This window comes from Chiloscyllium plagiosum, unplaced genomic scaffold (assembly GCF_037043375.1).
Source record: "Chiloscyllium plagiosum isolate Xiang-an unplaced genomic scaffold, Cpla_swu_hap1 HiC_scaffold_13, whole genome shotgun sequence".
Lineage (NCBI taxonomy): Eukaryota > Metazoa > Chordata > Chondrichthyes > Orectolobiformes > Hemiscylliidae > Chiloscyllium > Chiloscyllium plagiosum.
This window is the reverse complement of record NW_028270151.1, coordinates 35,632,986-35,650,841: the sequence shown is the minus strand read 5'-3', so window position 1 is coordinate 35,650,841 and position 17,856 is coordinate 35,632,986. Positions and strand designations below refer to the sequence as shown.

At 35.4% G+C, this 17,856-nt stretch overlaps 2 protein-coding genes across 2 annotated transcripts in view; one reads left to right on the top strand and one right to left on the bottom strand.

The window, feature by feature from the left end:
• Positions 1-17,856, bottom strand: part of psmd1 (proteasome 26S subunit, non-ATPase 1) — a 101,528-nt gene that overhangs the window by 34,788 nt on the left and 48,884 nt on the right. The window contains exon 17 of the mRNA XM_043702385.2: positions 2,476-2,590. Within this exon, the coding sequence (XP_043558320.2) occupies positions 2,476-2,590 (115 nt within the window). The remainder of the gene's footprint in view (positions 1-2,475; positions 2,591-17,856) is intronic.
• Positions 4,636-17,799, top strand: htr2b (5-hydroxytryptamine (serotonin) receptor 2B, G protein-coupled). Its single transcript, XM_043702888.2, has 3 exons — positions 4,636-5,038; positions 15,968-16,168; positions 16,856-17,799. The coding sequence occupies exons 1-3, from the start codon at positions 4,636-4,638 to the stop codon at positions 17,740-17,742; spliced, it is 1,491 nt and encodes a 496-aa protein (XP_043558823.2). The 3' UTR covers positions 17,743-17,799.

Sequence of the window (17,856 nt, the reverse complement as noted above, 5' to 3'; positions counted from 1 at the left end):
TGAGGTATTAATAAATACCTTTAGATAACTTTCTATGTTTCACAACTCAAATTATAATTGGCTTGTAGCATTTTATTTTCAAACATAAATCAGGTTTCCTACTGTGTTTTGTTCTTTGGACATGAAAATAATTTTAAAGTTTTAACTAAATCTTAAAGTTTGTCACGAGCTTTGTTAGAATAGAATGATATGCTCAGAAATCCATATTAAGGTATTTCTGATTCTTAAAATGGACAGATTGATTATATAGATGATTATAATATAAATTAATCATGATTTATCATTTAAATTTATCCATGCACCAAATATGTACATACAAAAGGCTATTTAGTGATTTTAAATATTTCTTTTAAATGATAGGAAGGCCCACATTTAATGGCAAGTAATTAAGCAAGATCAGCATATTTAAAAAGATGCCCAGAGTTTAAACTGTAAACATTTTTTTTTTCTGCATATTGGTTTATGGAATAGCTACTTCAATAGGAATTTTTGAATGCATAACCATTCTTGAAAGCTACCTTATAACAATAATAATATTGACTTTTTCTCTGTCTGCGCTGTTCTGAATGGTCAATAGAAAGGGAACAGCCTGGCACATGCAAGATGTGCAGAGCCCAGGAGCATGGAATACGTACACAGTTTCCGGTGTTAAGTGTTGGTTGGTGTCGAAAATAAAGATTGAAGAGAGCCCAAGAACAAAGCACAGGAGGGGAGGGAGCCAGTAAGGAAAGAGGAACGTGAGAAAGAAGAGGTGAGGTGGGGAATTGGATGGAATGATGAGGGGCACAAATGGTTGGGCATGACTTGAGGAACCAGCATAGGATTTAAGGTATTGTTGCAATAAAAATATCATCATGAATGCTACTAAATATTATTAAGTCACTACTGTAGTCCAATTTTCTTCATAAAAATTTATATTGATGACTAAATAGCACACTGCACAATTGACACCTTAGAACTATACTTAAATAAAGATTAAAGCCAAATGTAGATTAAAATTAGTGGAAATTACAAGTGTGAACCATTTAGATCAAAAACATATTCATGTTTTGGAATTTCTAAATGATTGGTTTACTTGCAAACAGCTAGCAAGTCACCGTATCCAGTGAAATATCCTAAAATTCCAACAGGGTTCTTTCTAAGCAGCAACTATTGCTGCAGCAGAAATGGAAATAGCTGTTCACACCATCATTCAGGGCTTGAAATTATGATATCTAATATGATCAGGCGAATGCTTATGAAATTGTTACCCCAATGAAATACATACTGTGTCCAATTTATGTTTTAGTCTTCATCGAGTTAACTTTCGAAAACGCCATGAGAACAGGCAGAATCCTTCGCAAATCTAGCTATAAAATCATGTTTATTTGTTTTCTTTTCAAAATTACACAATCTTTCTTAATTAGTCACGTGCCATCACTGAAAAGTTTGTTTTTCAAGGTGACATCCAACAATCTACTCGCCCATTACAACTCAAAAATATTTAAATTTTCTTTGCAAACCTAGAGTTTAACAGATGTCAAATGGACCACAAGCAGCGCACACTTTTCTACATTTCACGTTATTTTTCTCTGCCCCATAATTAATTTCCTGTTAAAATAACTTAGATTTTCATCTCGTTTTCACCCTTCTGGCAGCAAGCAAGTAACTTACCTGTGAATATAAAAGTTAATTCATTACTTGCTTACCATGAATGTTCACTTTCATTATAGATTCTGAGCTTTTCCTTGTGCTAGGGTCACAAATCTTAGTCTTCAAGATGCAATTTTTAATCATTTCCTTTCTTTAGCACTCAGCTAAACACTCATATTGACAGTAAACAAATATTAAGTGAAAATTAAAACTGTGTGCATATTTCAACTTGGGGTTCTTCATTTCATAAAGCTCTGTTTGCAGCAGAAGCATGAAAATGCCATATTGAACAAAGTGCATTTAATTTTGAGCTTGAGAAACTCTTGCCTTTAATTCAAACGACTGTGGCAATCTTTCATATTTGCTCATCACGTTTCATGCCAACCATCACACAGGTGATCTTTTCAGTCACACTTTAAAGGCTCATCAATGCCAAAACACCATATCTCATTAGACAGTTTAATCTACTTACAAAGCAAATAACAAACATCTTTTATACTGCATTTTATATATTATTTTCAATCTGTTTCCAAAATAATATTCTGGCAGAATATATAAATCCTTTTATGAAAGATCAGTATCTTTCTTGCTTCGTCCTATGGAAAAAAAATTCCTTAAATACTTTCCATAACATTTGGCAGGTCAGAGATTCCAACAAATGTTGCTGGAGCATTTTGCTGTTTTATATGCATAGAGAAGTTGTGTTTCATTTTGAAATACTGCAAGCATCAAACTTCACTTTATAGTGCTTTGATCATTAACATTATGATTTGTTATTCAATGATTAAAATTTTTTTTCAATTTTACAAAGCTAAAATAACTTGATAGTTAATCAGACCTCACCTTATTGCCAGTTCCAGCACAGCATATTCCCAGAGCAAGGGCAGCACCATATCGAACATGAGGGTTATAGCTTTCAGAAAGCAAAGACACCACACTTGGACACTGCTCTGGAGTCCTATGAAACAGAAGAAACAGGAATTGTTTCAGAATGCTTTGATTTTTAAATTTTCAGATGCCAGACATTAGAAATTAAAGCAACAACAAATTCTAATTATATATAGTACTGCTTGGTGGCTTCAATGAGCACTTCATACAACTTGCCATGACAGCATTGATACACAGCAATTAATATTATAAGAAGGCACCAAATAAAAAAATTAAGCTTTATACATAAGTTAAAACCATTCTTTATTTAAAAAAAAAGACAATTGGAGAAATGATGGCACTTCAGACTGAATCACTGTCTACTGTTTTCTTTATGCTAACTTGCATTGCTAAATATTACAGAGTATCCAGATAACTGAATGGAATCTGCAATCAGTATACAATGGACTTTCAATATTACAGATAGGAAGATAGAAAATGTTAAATCAGAGTTAAATCCATGATCGAATTGTTTCCAAACAAAACTTGATTACACCATGTACAACCTCCACAGTTCAGCATTTACTACATGTACCATAATTTGCTGACTGCAAACTTATATTCACATAAGTAGCTAAAATGTAACTTTTTATATAGTTGGCTAGTGTACGAATTCCAATTATTAAAAGTCATGGCACTTAAAAATGCACACACAGCTAGGTGGGAACAGGCATTGAACCAAGAATATCTTAGAGATGAATTTCAATACATTTTCCTGCTCAATGGGAATGTTTAATGTAATAACCCGAGTAAAAGAGGAAAATTACAAATTAATTATGCAAGAATTCTTGTCGTAGAAATTTACAAAATATCAGAATTGCCTTTGGCTGCAATTTAACAATTTTCTTGCAAGTTGAGAAAATTTCATAGAAGCTTTCAAATGTTTAGGAATAGAAGGACTAAAATCACAAGCAATGCAACAAAAATGATTTTGGTATTTAAGAAAGATAATTCTATCTCTTGGATAGGACAGGAAATAGATTATGAATTTCTCTAGGAAGGTTATAGAAAAGAAAATTCTTTTCTATAACCTTCCTAGAGAAATTCATAATCTATATTTTCTACTGCAGTTACTCTTGATGCTACCTTTTCAGCATTCTGGCTCTGTTCCTCTGGTAAATATGCTCATTTATTTTTCTGAATTCAACCATAAGAGGTGAAAAAAATCCAACAGCAACACAAAAGAACAGGACTTCAGACTTGAAAAGTTACAGTAACATTAGGTGCATATGAGAGAGAGTAAGACAGAACAATCAGTATCTCTAACAAAGAGTTAAAACATCTGCACTATACAGTTGTGGCACAAAAGCATTTTAGAGAAACTAATGGAAATCCTTAAAAAATTAACCTCCGCATATCAATGCTAAGGGTCAAACATTTTCCAGAATCAAATTTAGGGGAGAGGCAAAAATGTACAGTATTAGTGACGAGAGAAGAAAGATATAGTGCAGCCCAAGAGTGAAATGAAAGCAGTAACCTGGCAGCGATACAGAAAATGCATCAAAACATTTATACAGCTCAGAGATGACAAAGAAAGAGAAATGAAGGGGAGATGATTTCACGACGTAGAAACCCAGGGAAAATCAGTTAATTAGTCTGCTAAACTTACATCAACAATTCTTGAAAACATTTGAAAAGCATCAGTCTGACTAAGGTAAGAGCAATTCTAGTCCTTGTAATAACATAGTGAATTTAATTAGAAACCTGCATGGTTAAACGGAGAGTGCTCGCAGCAGCTGGGAGTATTTGAAAGTAGTTGGATGACTGCTCATTTTTAAGAGACTTTTGGTTCTTGACAAATTTGTTAAAAGTACTTTCTTTTTGTGAAGCAACATTTATTATAAAGAAAAGGCACAAAAAGTAATAACATGGAAATTTTGAGCAAAGATGGAAAAAGCAATATTCCCTCAAAAGAACATGAATCAGCAAATTGAGGGGAAAAACTTCTAAAAGAATCTAGTGCAAAGACATGTTAGTCTGGCACAAACATCCTGTGAACAGATTGTTCAAACCATGCTGCATTCTCCTCATGATTCTTCAAAAGCAACCAGAGGGCCAACTGCCAGTACTCAAAGCATGATGCCTGGTTCAGACAGCAATGGCACATCGAACACTGTGGATTCTGTGACCATGTTTACAATCAGCAGGATGCAGACAACTCCAATGCAGTCCTTCAACAATTCTGGAAGAAATGGAACCTTCTATCTGACAATTACAGAGGAATCAAGGCTCACCGGTTTTCTTATTGGTTCTAATTTTCTGGAAGGTGATCAGTCGAAGGATGGACTTCGCTGGGCAGCACTATTGATTTTACTAGTGATCATACCCACAATTGGAGGCAATATACTTGTTATTTTAGCAGTTTCGCTTGAGAAGAAACTCCAAAATGCCACCAACTACTTTCTCATGTCACTTGCAGTAGCAGACATGTTAGTTGGACTCCTGGTGATGCCCATCGCTCTCCTAAACACACTGTTCAGTAAGTCTATTCAATTTTCTCTTTAATAGAATTGCAGTAATTCACATCCAGTAAAGCATTACAAGTAATTCATATAGCATAATACTCTAACTTGATCTTTGTTAATGCTAAATAATTGCAGTTGTGTGTTTAATTTGGGTTACTTTCAACTTGAGGGAAAGTGGAATGAAACATATTTCCAACTGTGTGAAAATGCCTGTGTAGAGTTAATAATTTATTCTTGGAATTGTACATACTGCACATCATTCATACTTCTTTCCCATCAAAGATTCTTGTATGTTGGAAATTATTCTACACATTTTATAATTTCTTTCCAAGGGATCTTGTTCCAAATTGTAACATTACCTACGTACTCAATTTTTGTTGATTTCCAATCATCTTGAAAATTTTGTGTTAATCCATAAACTTATAAGAAAGTGTCTCTGTAATAGAAATCAGATTGTACCATACTTAAATTTATTGTAGCGCTTTATTTCAATGTCTTCAAAACAACACACAATTTGTGAAATTATCCAGAATGGCAGGCTCATTAACTAAATTAGGGGCTATAAATAAGATAGTTACTAGTAGGTCTAACAGGGAAACTTCTTAAACTGAACTGTGGCTGGAATGTTGACCTTAACACCACAATGAGTAATTGACACAAATAACGAGGTACATTTAGGAGATGTTCAACAAACAGAAGGCAGAAACCAATAAGATTAAATGCAGAAGTGTGGGGAAAGCTTGTGTACAATATTAAAAATTATAGTAACCTGTTTGGCCAAATGGCCTGAGCTATAAATATTATGTCATTTGTTTAATCTATTAGCAATTCCTCGGAACAGAAGTCAATTAGACAAAATATGAATTTATAGATTATAAACTGCTATTGCATATAAATTTACATCAAATATTAAAATTTAAGTACTATAGCAAAATACCTCAAAAATGCCAAAACATTTAGTTGTAAAAGTGGTTGATTGTGTTCACTGCATAATATACAGATCAGAAAAGATAAAACAGAAAAATGAAATTCACAATTCTATTGTGCTTATAAATTAATTTGCAAATATCTCCCTTTGTTGAGGTTTTTGTTATAAACACATAACCAGTTGACAGAAAGAGGCAGCTAATAAATAAAGCAATTCATGACAACATACCTCAAAAGGTACTATTCCTTACTAAATTAAAATTTTATAATCTTGTGTAGATAAAGCATTCCCTCAAATACAATTTCTTTGCTAAGGGTTGTGGGAGAAAGTGATTGTAAGACTACAAAGTCATGACAGTATATTTAGTGCTAACAACAACAAACTTTAAAACAGCTATTCTGCTATGTTAATGCTTGATATACAAACAAACTCGGATTTAGTTAATTTTTGTGAAAACCAATGGTTGTAAATCATTTAATGCAAAGCTATGTATGCCAATCTAACATTTCAATTTTACAAAGCTGACACACCTTCATAAAGTAAAATAGAAGTTAATGATGAATAAATACAAAAAAATGAAATGCAATATTCAAGGACACCTAAATATTTTCAGTATTTTCATTACTTAATTTTAATCAAATAAAATGCTAAAAATGCTACTGCTCTGACTAAGCAATTTATGCTTTTGAAAAAAAGACCATTTTGTAAGAAGATACGTAAAATAACATTTTAAATATTATCCAGTGCTAACTGTGCCATCCCTGGAAACAACCACATCAGTGTCAAACATAGAATAAAGGAGGTAGCACTTGCTCTTTTTGAATTTCATCTCCACTATCAAAGCAACAGAGGCATCATTGTGGACCATGCCGTTATGGAGCAACATAAATGGAAACTTCAATGTCAACAGAAGTGTCCGTGTTATCTGGTCAGTGACTCAAGAATATTTGATAGTGAAGCAATTTTAAAATTACCCATGCAGATCTTCTGTGGCCATTTAAGACAGAATCGTACACTATAATTTTAAAACATCTGCATGTGTAAGTTTTTGTCTTTGGTATTTTAATATTGCTCTAAATGAATTCCACTTTTTGATACCAACTTGGCTTCCTTTGTACTGATATCAGAGCTGAAGTGGAGCACAGATAAAGATATTATCAGTCCATCAATGCTGAATTCGATTTTGTTAGCAACAATAATCCTACAGTTCCTTGTGCATAACATAAGGACTCATGCAGCTGGTCAACACATTTAAATCAATTTTAATTTCTTTTCACGAGCAACACTGCAGTGTATTTTTCACACAACTTATATCCAAAACTCTGACTAAAATGTGCATACATATTTGCTTTTAAATTTAAATCTGACAGTGTTAGTACTGTCCTAAAACAAACTACAGTAATGTAATTAAAAATAAAACCAATTCAAAAAACTAGATGTGAAAAGATTTTAAAACAGCATTGGTCATAAACTAAGAATTAGGTAGAGTTAGGATTAAGAATGTTATAGAATTGTGCAACATGTCAAGTTACAATAGATATTAATTGAGCTTTCACCATCATCTAAAATACTTTCAAAAAAGTTATGCAACCAGTCTATCCAAATCAATTGAAGTTAAAGATGCTCAAAAAACACAAAGTATGTCTCGGTAAAAGGATATTTTATTCGAAAGATCGAGTTTTGCTATTTTGAAGTACCAGAAAATTAAGAAAGAATAATATTGGAACTTGTTTTTGGATTATGAACCTTAAAAAAAAAATGAATATACAAAATGGTAAAGAAACATATCATCAGCTCAAATCCACTGCAATCTTGACACCGTTCGCTTGCTATTTCGAGAGGAGGTAAAAAAAAAAGCAAGAGGTACATAAAAAGTTGGTGGCATGGAAAGTTGCAAAATCAGCAGTCTGGGTGGGATGCATCTTAGATTGCTGATGGAATTACTGATGAAAACAGCAGAAGCTCTCGTCAGAATGTGAATTCTCCTTGGATTGGGAGAATATTGAGAAAGGATAGGAGGCTGCAGATGTTATTCTCTTATTCAAAAGAGGAGGATAATCACAATAACTACAAAACAGTCAGCCAAATGTCAGTGATGGAGAAAAAAAAATCAAAAACATTAGCAGCAACAACTAGTTTACAAAATGATAACCAATGTGGATTCCTTTCAGGTAAGTTGTGCCTTAAATTTATGAAGTTCTTTGATAAAGGTGGCACAGTTGGTGCTCTGTACTTGGACTTTAAAAATGCATTTGATAAAGTGCAATTTATTCAGCAATAACCTGCGTATTGACTTTTGGTTTGGGTGCCACCTGGATCACCAGCTCTTGACTTCATTATAGCCTTGGTCAAAGTATGGACAAAGCAGCTTAACTCCAGAGGTGAGGTGAGTCAGTGCCCTTGAGTTTAAGACACCATTTGACCAAGCATGGTATCATGAATCTCCAATGGAATCAATGGGAATCAGAGGGAAAACTGCTCGTTGGATTCAAACCAAGCACAAAATATAGTTTATGATTCTTCAAGGTCAATCCCAGCACATCACTACAGGAGTTTATCAAGTGGTGTCTTTGGTCCAACCTTCTCCCACTGCTTTAACAATAATCTTTATCCCATCAAGAGGTCTGAAGTGGGGATACTTGCTGATAATTACATGATGTTCATTACCACTGATGATTCCTCAGATATTGAAGCAGCTCATGTTCATATTCAGCAACGCTCAGACATCACTTATAGAACATAGAATATTATAGTGTAGTACAGGCTCTTCGGCCCTCCATGTTGGGCTGCCCTGTGAAATCAATCTGAAGCCCATCTAACCTAAACTATTCCGTTCAAACTGTACATCACTGTCTCCAGAGAAGTGATATTCGCCAGCCATAATTGATCCAGAAAACACCTCAGAGCCAAGGGTGTGTGCAAAGTGACTTCAGCTATAGAACAACGTTTGCTTATCCATGAGTAATTATTTTTTTCCTAGATTCAACAGCTATTTGGCCAAAATACTTTTAAGACAACACTGCAGAATTTTATAGCTCAAAGCTTTAACAAATGATTTATACATCTTTTATTTATTAGGACTTGCATGCAATAAAGTAGTCATAGAGTCCAACAGCATAGAGACAGGCCCTTTGGCCCAAACTGGTCCATGTCGGCTAAGGTGTCAGTCCATGCTAACCCCACTTCCCTGCACTTGGCCAATATCCTTCTAATCCTTTCTTATTCATGTATTTTCCAAATGCCAATTAAATATTGCTAATGTACTTGCCTCAACCACTTCCGCTGGCAACTCATTCCGTATGCCAGCCTCTGTGTAAAAAAGGTTGCCCCTCAGGTTGTCTTTTATTCTTTCCACTCTAATCTTAAACTGATGCCCTCGAATCTTCGATTCCCCAAAAAGACTGAGGGCATTCACTCTATCCATGCCTCTCATGAATTTCTACACCTCTATAACAACCCCGAGTCTTCTACCCTCTAAAGATATAAATCGTAGCTTATTCAACCTCTCCCTATAACTCAGACCATTGAGTCCAGGCAATATCCATGTAAATTTCTTCTGCACTCTTGGTTGCACTAAAGGACTGCTGCACTAGGGTTGTTGTCTATTGGATATAATGCTAAACAGAAGCCCTCTCTACCCTCTCAGATGTATGTAAAGGATTTCATGGCACTAATGTGAACAAGGGAGGAATTTAGAGCATCCTGAGGGGTTATTTATTTCTCAGTCAACACCACAGAAACAGATTGGGAGAAAGTGAGGACTGCAGATGCTGGAGACCAGAGTTGAAAAATGTGGTGCTAGAAAAACCAGCACAACATTTTTCAACACAGAAACAGATTGCCTAATCGTTATTACACTGCTGTTTGTGAAAACTTGCTGTGCACAATCAGCTGCCATGTTCTTTCATAACAACTTCACTATGCTCCTGAAGTGGTACATTGGCTATAAATAGTTGGGACTCCAGAGACTGTTAAAGGCAATTAGATCTGCAAGCCTATCATTTTCCTCTCCTGAATCTACCACATTCCATTCCTCCCCAAACTTTCCTATATTATTCATGGCCATTCTATTGGGTTTGCCATCTGATGTGGCTTTGGTATGTCTATCCCTACCATCACTAAAAGTAATCTCTGACCAGTTCCTTGTAATCATCTCAATCTATATAAATTGCACCCTCACCTTAGCGGTGTACATTCCTCCTCTCCACCCCACCCCACTGCACTCCACCAACAAGCCCATAACTAAGTCCACTTCATTGCATCAGAGCTTAGCATTGAACTGTTTTTTTCCCCCTCAACAATCTCATCTTTGGCCTACAATTCAAATATCTTGGCAACAGCCATCCCTTTATTTTTAATTCAAGGGATAGAGGTATCAGCTACACCAAAATTTATTTATTCCTAATGCCCCGAGGGCATTAAGAGTCAACCACATTGATGCAGGTCTTGAGTCAGAGTTGGAGCAGACCTGGTAAGGATGGCAGGCTTACTTCCCTAAAGGACATTAGCAAACCAACAGTACTTTTACAACACTGATATAAGGCTATTAGACTAGCTTTTAATTCCACTCTGCAAGCACCCTGCCTCTATTCATGCATAAAAAACAATCTTTGAAAATTGTGACATTGCTTTTGTACATCAACATTTCTGTTTTTTAAGTTAACTTTAAACCTATGTTTGGAAATAAGAAAGAAGTTCTGCAAGCATGTGATGAAAAACAGCTGCAGTGTGAAAGGGTTGAACAGACTCCTCAGAATATCAAAACAAAAGAAACTTGAAATAAGACTCTATAAACATTATTTTAATCAAGTTTTTTTTAAAAAGAAAGGAGAAATTGATATCATACAGTCCGATTTTCTATTTGTGTCTGTTACAATCAACTTAGGGATTCTGCTGCCAAGAGTGCATACAATCTCACAAATGAGCAGAAGACATACAAAAATGAATATCACATTGGAAGCCACTGAGAAGTTAACTCCAAATGACTTTAAAAAAAAAAAACAATTTAATAATGGAAATTGAATTTAAAGAGGAAGAGAAATAAGGAAAATAGCTAATTAATGCTGTTAATTACTCAATGGATAATGGCAAATATGGTGAAGTGACCAGTCTTTACAAGACTACTCTTTAGTGAGATTATAATCCAATGAAGCACATGAGGTTGACAGAGTCAAAAATAGTGCTATTTAGAGTCCAGTGTTGGAGAATGCAGCAAATTTGGATAACCATTCATGGTTTGACAAAAGGGGATGGATGAGGGCCATGGAGTGCAGGATGAAGAATGGAGAAACAAGAGTGTCACAGATCGATATCCAAACAGAATTAAAAGCAGAATTGGTTCTGGTTTTCTTTCTCCACAGATGCTGTTAGACTTGTTGAATATGTCCAGCAAATTTTCCGAGATTTGCAGCATTCACAGGTTCATGCAGATGTAGGAAAATTGGAATTGCTGGATGAGAAAAGATCATGGCACCATCTATTTCATTTTCTGAACTGCGAAGTGACGAGAAAGTCAGGCCAGCCTTTGGAAGGACAGTGGCCGGACTGTTCTTGAAATTTCCTTGGGGAACCTAGTGACATAGAGATGCTAATCAAAGAATTTGATTTTGTTTAGCTCATAGCTGGCAGTTTTCACAGAACATTTCAGGTCTGCAAACTAAGGGCAGTGCTTTATGGCTTCTAGTGAAAGCAGAATTGTGCAATTTCAGGTAATTCAAATGCATCAATTTTGATCAATATGGTTCACTTAATTTGTGTTTTGCAAGTGGGCTTTAGCACAGTGTGGAGTCAAACTTCAGTTAACATGTTGTCAGCACCCTTTTGAGAGTGTTTACTGCTGACTTGCTTTGTAGAAGTGTTGTAGTGCACAAACCATTTTAAGTACATCGCCTGTCTCTGGCAGAGATTCTATAAGCCCATAAGATCATAATACATAGGAGTGGAAGTAAGGCCATTTGGCCCATCTAGTCCACTGTGCCATTCAATCATGGCTGATGGGCATTTCAATGCCACTTACCCGCACATTCCCCATAGCGCTTAATTCCTTCGAAATCAAGAATTTATCAATCTCTGCCTTGAAGACATATAACATCGTGGCGTCCACTGCACTCTGTGACAATGAATTCCACAGGCTATCGATCGTGAATGCTTAAAACCTCATACCTTTTTTCAAAGATGGCGCATTTGTTTTAATAGTACTGAATACATTTTACAATGAAGTGAACGTCAATATAGATTTGGCAAGCATTAGTATGCAAGCACCCAAAGAGAACAGGATTAGAAAAAATGGAAGGTTATCTTAATGTTAGCTGGAATCGTTGAATCTGGATGTAATAAAAACATATGAAATCAAAAACAGTTCAGGGTCAAATAAAACACTGAGGCTAAAAGAGTCTAGTTTAGTCTAAGATAATGGTCAAAGAATTCAACTTTGGAATCCAGTCACTTATTTTCTTACCCTTGGTTCTTTCACACGATATTATTCATAGATTATGGTCAACTGAGCTAAATCATAACAGATAGTCCAGTATTCTTGTAACTGGGATTATAACATTCTGCAGAATGGCAGAATATTTTCTACTGAGTTAAGCAGACATGAATCACATTATCCTTATTTTTGTATTTAATTTCATTTATCATTTTGCAATAATTATCCTTACTTTTATAATAATTTAACCTGAATTTATAGCTCAATTATATTACATTTTTTCTACATTTAAAAAAATTCAGTCACAACCCACAAATCAGGTACTGCTCATCCAATAGTGTATTTGACAATAAATTAAACTTAACCAGAAAACCTGGTTGAGAGAACATACATGGAAATTTAGGTCAGAAAATGAGAGAGACGAGGCCTAATACTGTGAAAACAGAATGCCAAGACAGGAGGATTGGTGATCTTGAAGCAAAGGGTTTTGACAGCAGACAAAATATTTTCATTTGCAACAGTCCAAATCTTGAGATTATACCTGGGCCTGTTTTCATTAGAGTTGGGTGTGTATTCACTAGAGTTTAGAAGGATGAGAGAGGGTGTGACTTAAACATATCAAATTCTAACACGGTTAGAGGAACTCCCTGGTTGGGGAGTACAGAACCAGGGAACAGAGTCTCAGGATTTAGGACAAAGATGAAAATTTATTTTCCCCACTCAAAGCCTAGTGAACCTATGGAACTCTGTATCACAGAAGGCTGAGGAGGCCAACTCGCTAAATATATTCAATAAAGAGACAGGTAATTTTGATTTTAAAGGTGTCAAGAGATATGGGAAGCAAGTGGGAATTATGACAATGAGATAGTGAATCAGTCATGACAAATTGAATGACAGAGCTTGCTCAAAGGTCAAATGGCTTCGTCCAGCTCCTAGTTTCTATAACTCTCTACGAAAGTCATGAATAAATGCAATGGTAAATTTAGAAGAAATTTCAATATGCAAAGACAAGACAAGACTACGGGCTTTGACACCATAAAGAGTAATTTACATAAATAGCATAGAGGTATTCAAAGGAAAGCTAAATATGCATGTGTGAGAAAGTAACAGAAGGGACATGCTAAATCTATTGGATGAATAAGGGTCAAACTGAATGTATGATAGCTACATTTGCTAATGATACAAAAATACAAGTTGTCAAGAGGGCAGAGTTTGTAGAGAGATATGAGGGAAGGCAGTGGCATAGTGGTAATGTCACTGGTCTGGTAATCCAAAAACCCAAGCTAAAATTCTGGGGACAGTATTTGTAGCCAACCATGGCAGATGGTGAAATTTAAATTCAATAAAAAGCTGCCTAATGATTACCATGTAACCACTGTAAATTGTTAAAATTCATCTACATGCAGTTAACGTAACAGCTGTGATAGGACATTGTTCTGAAAATTCATTGTTCAGGAAATAATAGCAGGAAATGCCCTTTAGGGAGGGTAATCTGCCTTCCATACCTGGTTTGGCCTATGTATGAACATGGTTGACTCTTAACTGCCCTCTGGATAAAAGTAAGGACAGGGAATAAATACTGGCCTTGCCAGTGAATGTCCACATCCCATGGACGAATAGTTTTAAAAAATAGGTTAAGTGAGTGGGTACGTGGCACGTGGGATATAATGTAAACCTTGTCGACTTTGGCAAGAGCAGCAGGAAAGCAGAATATATTTAAATGGAGAATGACCACAAACATCTGTTGTACAGAAGGATCTGAGAATCCTGTGAATCACAAAAAGGTAGTAAACAATTACAGCAAGTGATTGAGAATGCAAATGGAATGTTGGCTTTTATTGCAAGAGGAAGAGAATATTATGGTATGGAAGAGAATATGGTATGGTATGGTATACAGTGGCAACACCCCATGGATCCTTGAAGGCAACAATAAATGAAAATAGTTGAGAAGGTATTGTCTTTATTGGTCAAGGCATTGAATACAAGGTAGGTTATTATGGAACTGTATGATATTAGTTAAGTTATAGCTGGAGTTCGGTTTGCATTTCTGGTCGTCACATAGGAAGTATGTGATTACACTACAGGAACGTGCAAAGGAGATTCATACGGATGTTGCACTGGCTGAGGTATTTCAGTTGTAACGAGAACGAGATTGTTGGTTTTTTTCCTTCGAGTAGACAAATCTGAGGGGGGAATCTGACTAAGGATGTATAAAATTATGAGGCAAACATTAGGAAGATAGGAAGAAACAGTCCCCTTAATAAGATTCAACAACCAGGGGTCACAGATTTAAGGTAAGGACAAGAGATTTCAAGGGGATTTAAGGAAGAATACTTTCATCCAGTGGATGATTCTCTGCCTGAAAAGTGGTCAAAGCAGGGTCCATCACAAGAGTTAAGACAAGTTTAGATGATCGCTTGAGACACCACAGCATACAAGGCCATGTGCCGGAAAATGGGACTACAGCTTGATCACTGGCTGAACACGATGGGATCAAAGCAAACTTTGAAAGAAGATCTCCCATTCAAGGAGAAAATGAAAAGAATTTTTTTTCTTAGAGCATCGTTAGGTTTTAGAATTCTCTTCGAAGCTGTAGAGGCTGGGTCACTGAATACATTGGAGGCTGAATTAGACATATGTTTGATAAGGACTATGAGGGGCAGGCAAGAATGGGGAGTTAAGATCACAAATGGAGTAGCTGTGATAGTACTAAATAGCACAGCAGGCCCGAGGATCAAATGATCTATATACAGTAAACCTCATGGTCCAGATTAGATTCATACCTAACTCTCACATCTCCTCAACTCAAATATGAACCTTATTGAGTAAAACGAAACTAGATAGAGAATGCACCATACTCCTGAAAGTTAACAGAGATTCAAAAAAAAAAAAGCAGGCTCATGATCAGAGCAGTTTTCAGAGTATTCTGATGTCAAGGAACCAGTAGAAACTTACCTTTATTACTTCAGGTATCAGTCAAAGAAAAAAATTACAATAAAGATATTGAAAATTTACTTGAAAAACATTTCAAACACAAATATGCAAAAACAATTCAAATGTAAATGTCGAAAATAAATCTTTGCCTTTTAAACTACAGTGTATTCATTTCTTGATCCGTCAGTCAGTGGAGGTTAAATCAAAGCTAATTTCAAATACTGGAACTCTCATCTATTTGAATTTTAAATGTGATAAATAGAATATCGCTGAGGAAAAGAAAACAAGATTTCTAGCTGAATCAACCCTGTCTCTGCTCCTTTTAAAGTTGATTACCATTAATCGATTAATTCAAGTGAAGGTTAAATGCAAATCAAACAGGAACAGGCTTTATAGAAATGATAAATAAGCTACACAGTATATTATGTTTAAACGAAATGCAATTTGAGACAAACTTTAATATACGGCTGTTAAACCTGTTCTGATTATTGCGGAATGAAGATAGAACGAAATACTGGAATAGAAATATGGTGACCTTGAAATGAATGTAATTCAGACCAAAAGATAATGCTATAACAAAAATGTCAAAACTTAGCTTGCCGACTTTTAAATAATCTTTAACATTATTCTGACTATGATCTATCTTAATTTCAGATTCTGAGTGGCCTTTACCCTCTGCAATATGTCCTATCTGGATCTTCCTGGATGTTCTTTTATCCACAGCGTCAATTATGCATTTGTGTGCCATCTCACTCGACCGTTATATTGCTATTAAAAAGCCTATTCAGCACAGTCGCTTCAATTCCAGGGCAAAGGTTCTCATTAAAATCACAGTAGTATGGTTCATCTCAATTGGTAAGTATAACACTTTGAAAACCTTTTAATTTGATTCTTCCAATATATACTAAACTATTAACATACCAACACTGAACATAATTATTAAAAAGATTATTTGTCAACCACAGTTGGGATAAAAATCGATTTTTAATGATACGATTCACTAATATATATTCATTTTTGTGCAATTTGGTAGCCAAGAAAGATTGGCAACAAGCAGAGTTGATTGCCAGCAAAGGTTTTTAGGGTTTTGTAAATAATAGAATTCCATAATGTTTATGATCTTAGTCAGTTCAGAGTATTAATACTGAACTGAGAGAATTGGTCGGAGTTGAAAGTTATACTACAATTTTATTAAAAGTTGAAAAAATGAAATAATAAACTTTGAAAGTGCTCGTTTCTCAGACTAATCATGACACTTAAAAAGTTGCCTTAAATTTCTACAGCACTAAATTGATGTCTCAGAAGAATCTAAACGCACAATAACAGTATTTTTAAACTTTGAAGCTTAAGTATTTCTTAAATAAATGCTTCAAAATAGCCAATCAGCTCCCAAACTGAATAAAGTTGAGCAGAACGTCTTCCCAGCAGGGTCAATTCAATTTAGAGCTGATTCAATTAAATATGTTACCAGTTTTGACATAAAAGTACCAAATTGACAAGTAATTATTGTATTGTCCTCAATTTACTTTCTCTTCAATTCAGGTATTGCTGTTCCTATTCCCATCAAAAGCTTCCAGGAAGAAACAAACACCCTAGTGAACAAAACCTGCGCACTCAAAATTGACACATTTAAAAATTTTATGATCTTTGGATCAATGGCTGCATTTTTCATTCCCCTTGCCATCATGATTGTTATCAACGTTTTGACGATTCACGTGTTGAGAAAGAAGGCACATTTGATCAAAGCCAAAACATCCCATCATTTTAACTGGACTACTGTCTCAACCATTTTTCAGCAAGATCTCACACCCACCAAGTTTCCTGAAAAGGTGGCAATGCTCAATGGTTCACAGAAGGACAAGACATTTCCCTGCACACTCGAGAACATACCCATCAGAAGGCTCTCCACCTTGGGGAAAAAGTCCATGCAGTGTATCAGCAATGAGCAGCGAGCATCTAAAGTTTTAGGAATTGTATTCTTCTTATTTCTAGTGATGTGGTGCCCATTTTTTGTAACTAATGTCACTTGTGCCCTCTGCAAGAGCTGTGATCAGGAACTTCTTGGAACACTGATCGACATTTTTGTCTGGGTGGGTTATGTCTCCTCGGGAGTCAACCCATTCGTCTACACTCTTTTCAACAAGATATTTCGTGAGGCATTTAGCTGCTACATTACATGCAAATATGTAAGAAAAAAGGATATTAAAATACTCAGAAAATATTCCAGCCGGATATCATTTCGAACATCAATCAATGAAAACTCCAAATTATTCATGAGACACAACACAAAAAATGGACATAACCCAATGTATACTAGTCCTCTGCGACTACGATCCGCCCCTGTTCAAACAACATCAGTAATGCTGGACACATTATTACTTGCTGAAAATGAGATGGACAAAGCAGAAGAAGCAATTAGCTACGTGTAAAATAGAAAGCAAAAAGAATGAGATTTTAGCTTTCAGTGTGCTATTGAGGTTAAACAGCCATGCAGTGTGGAGACCCAATACATGGCTCAAAACATTGAAAATTGTTTTAATACC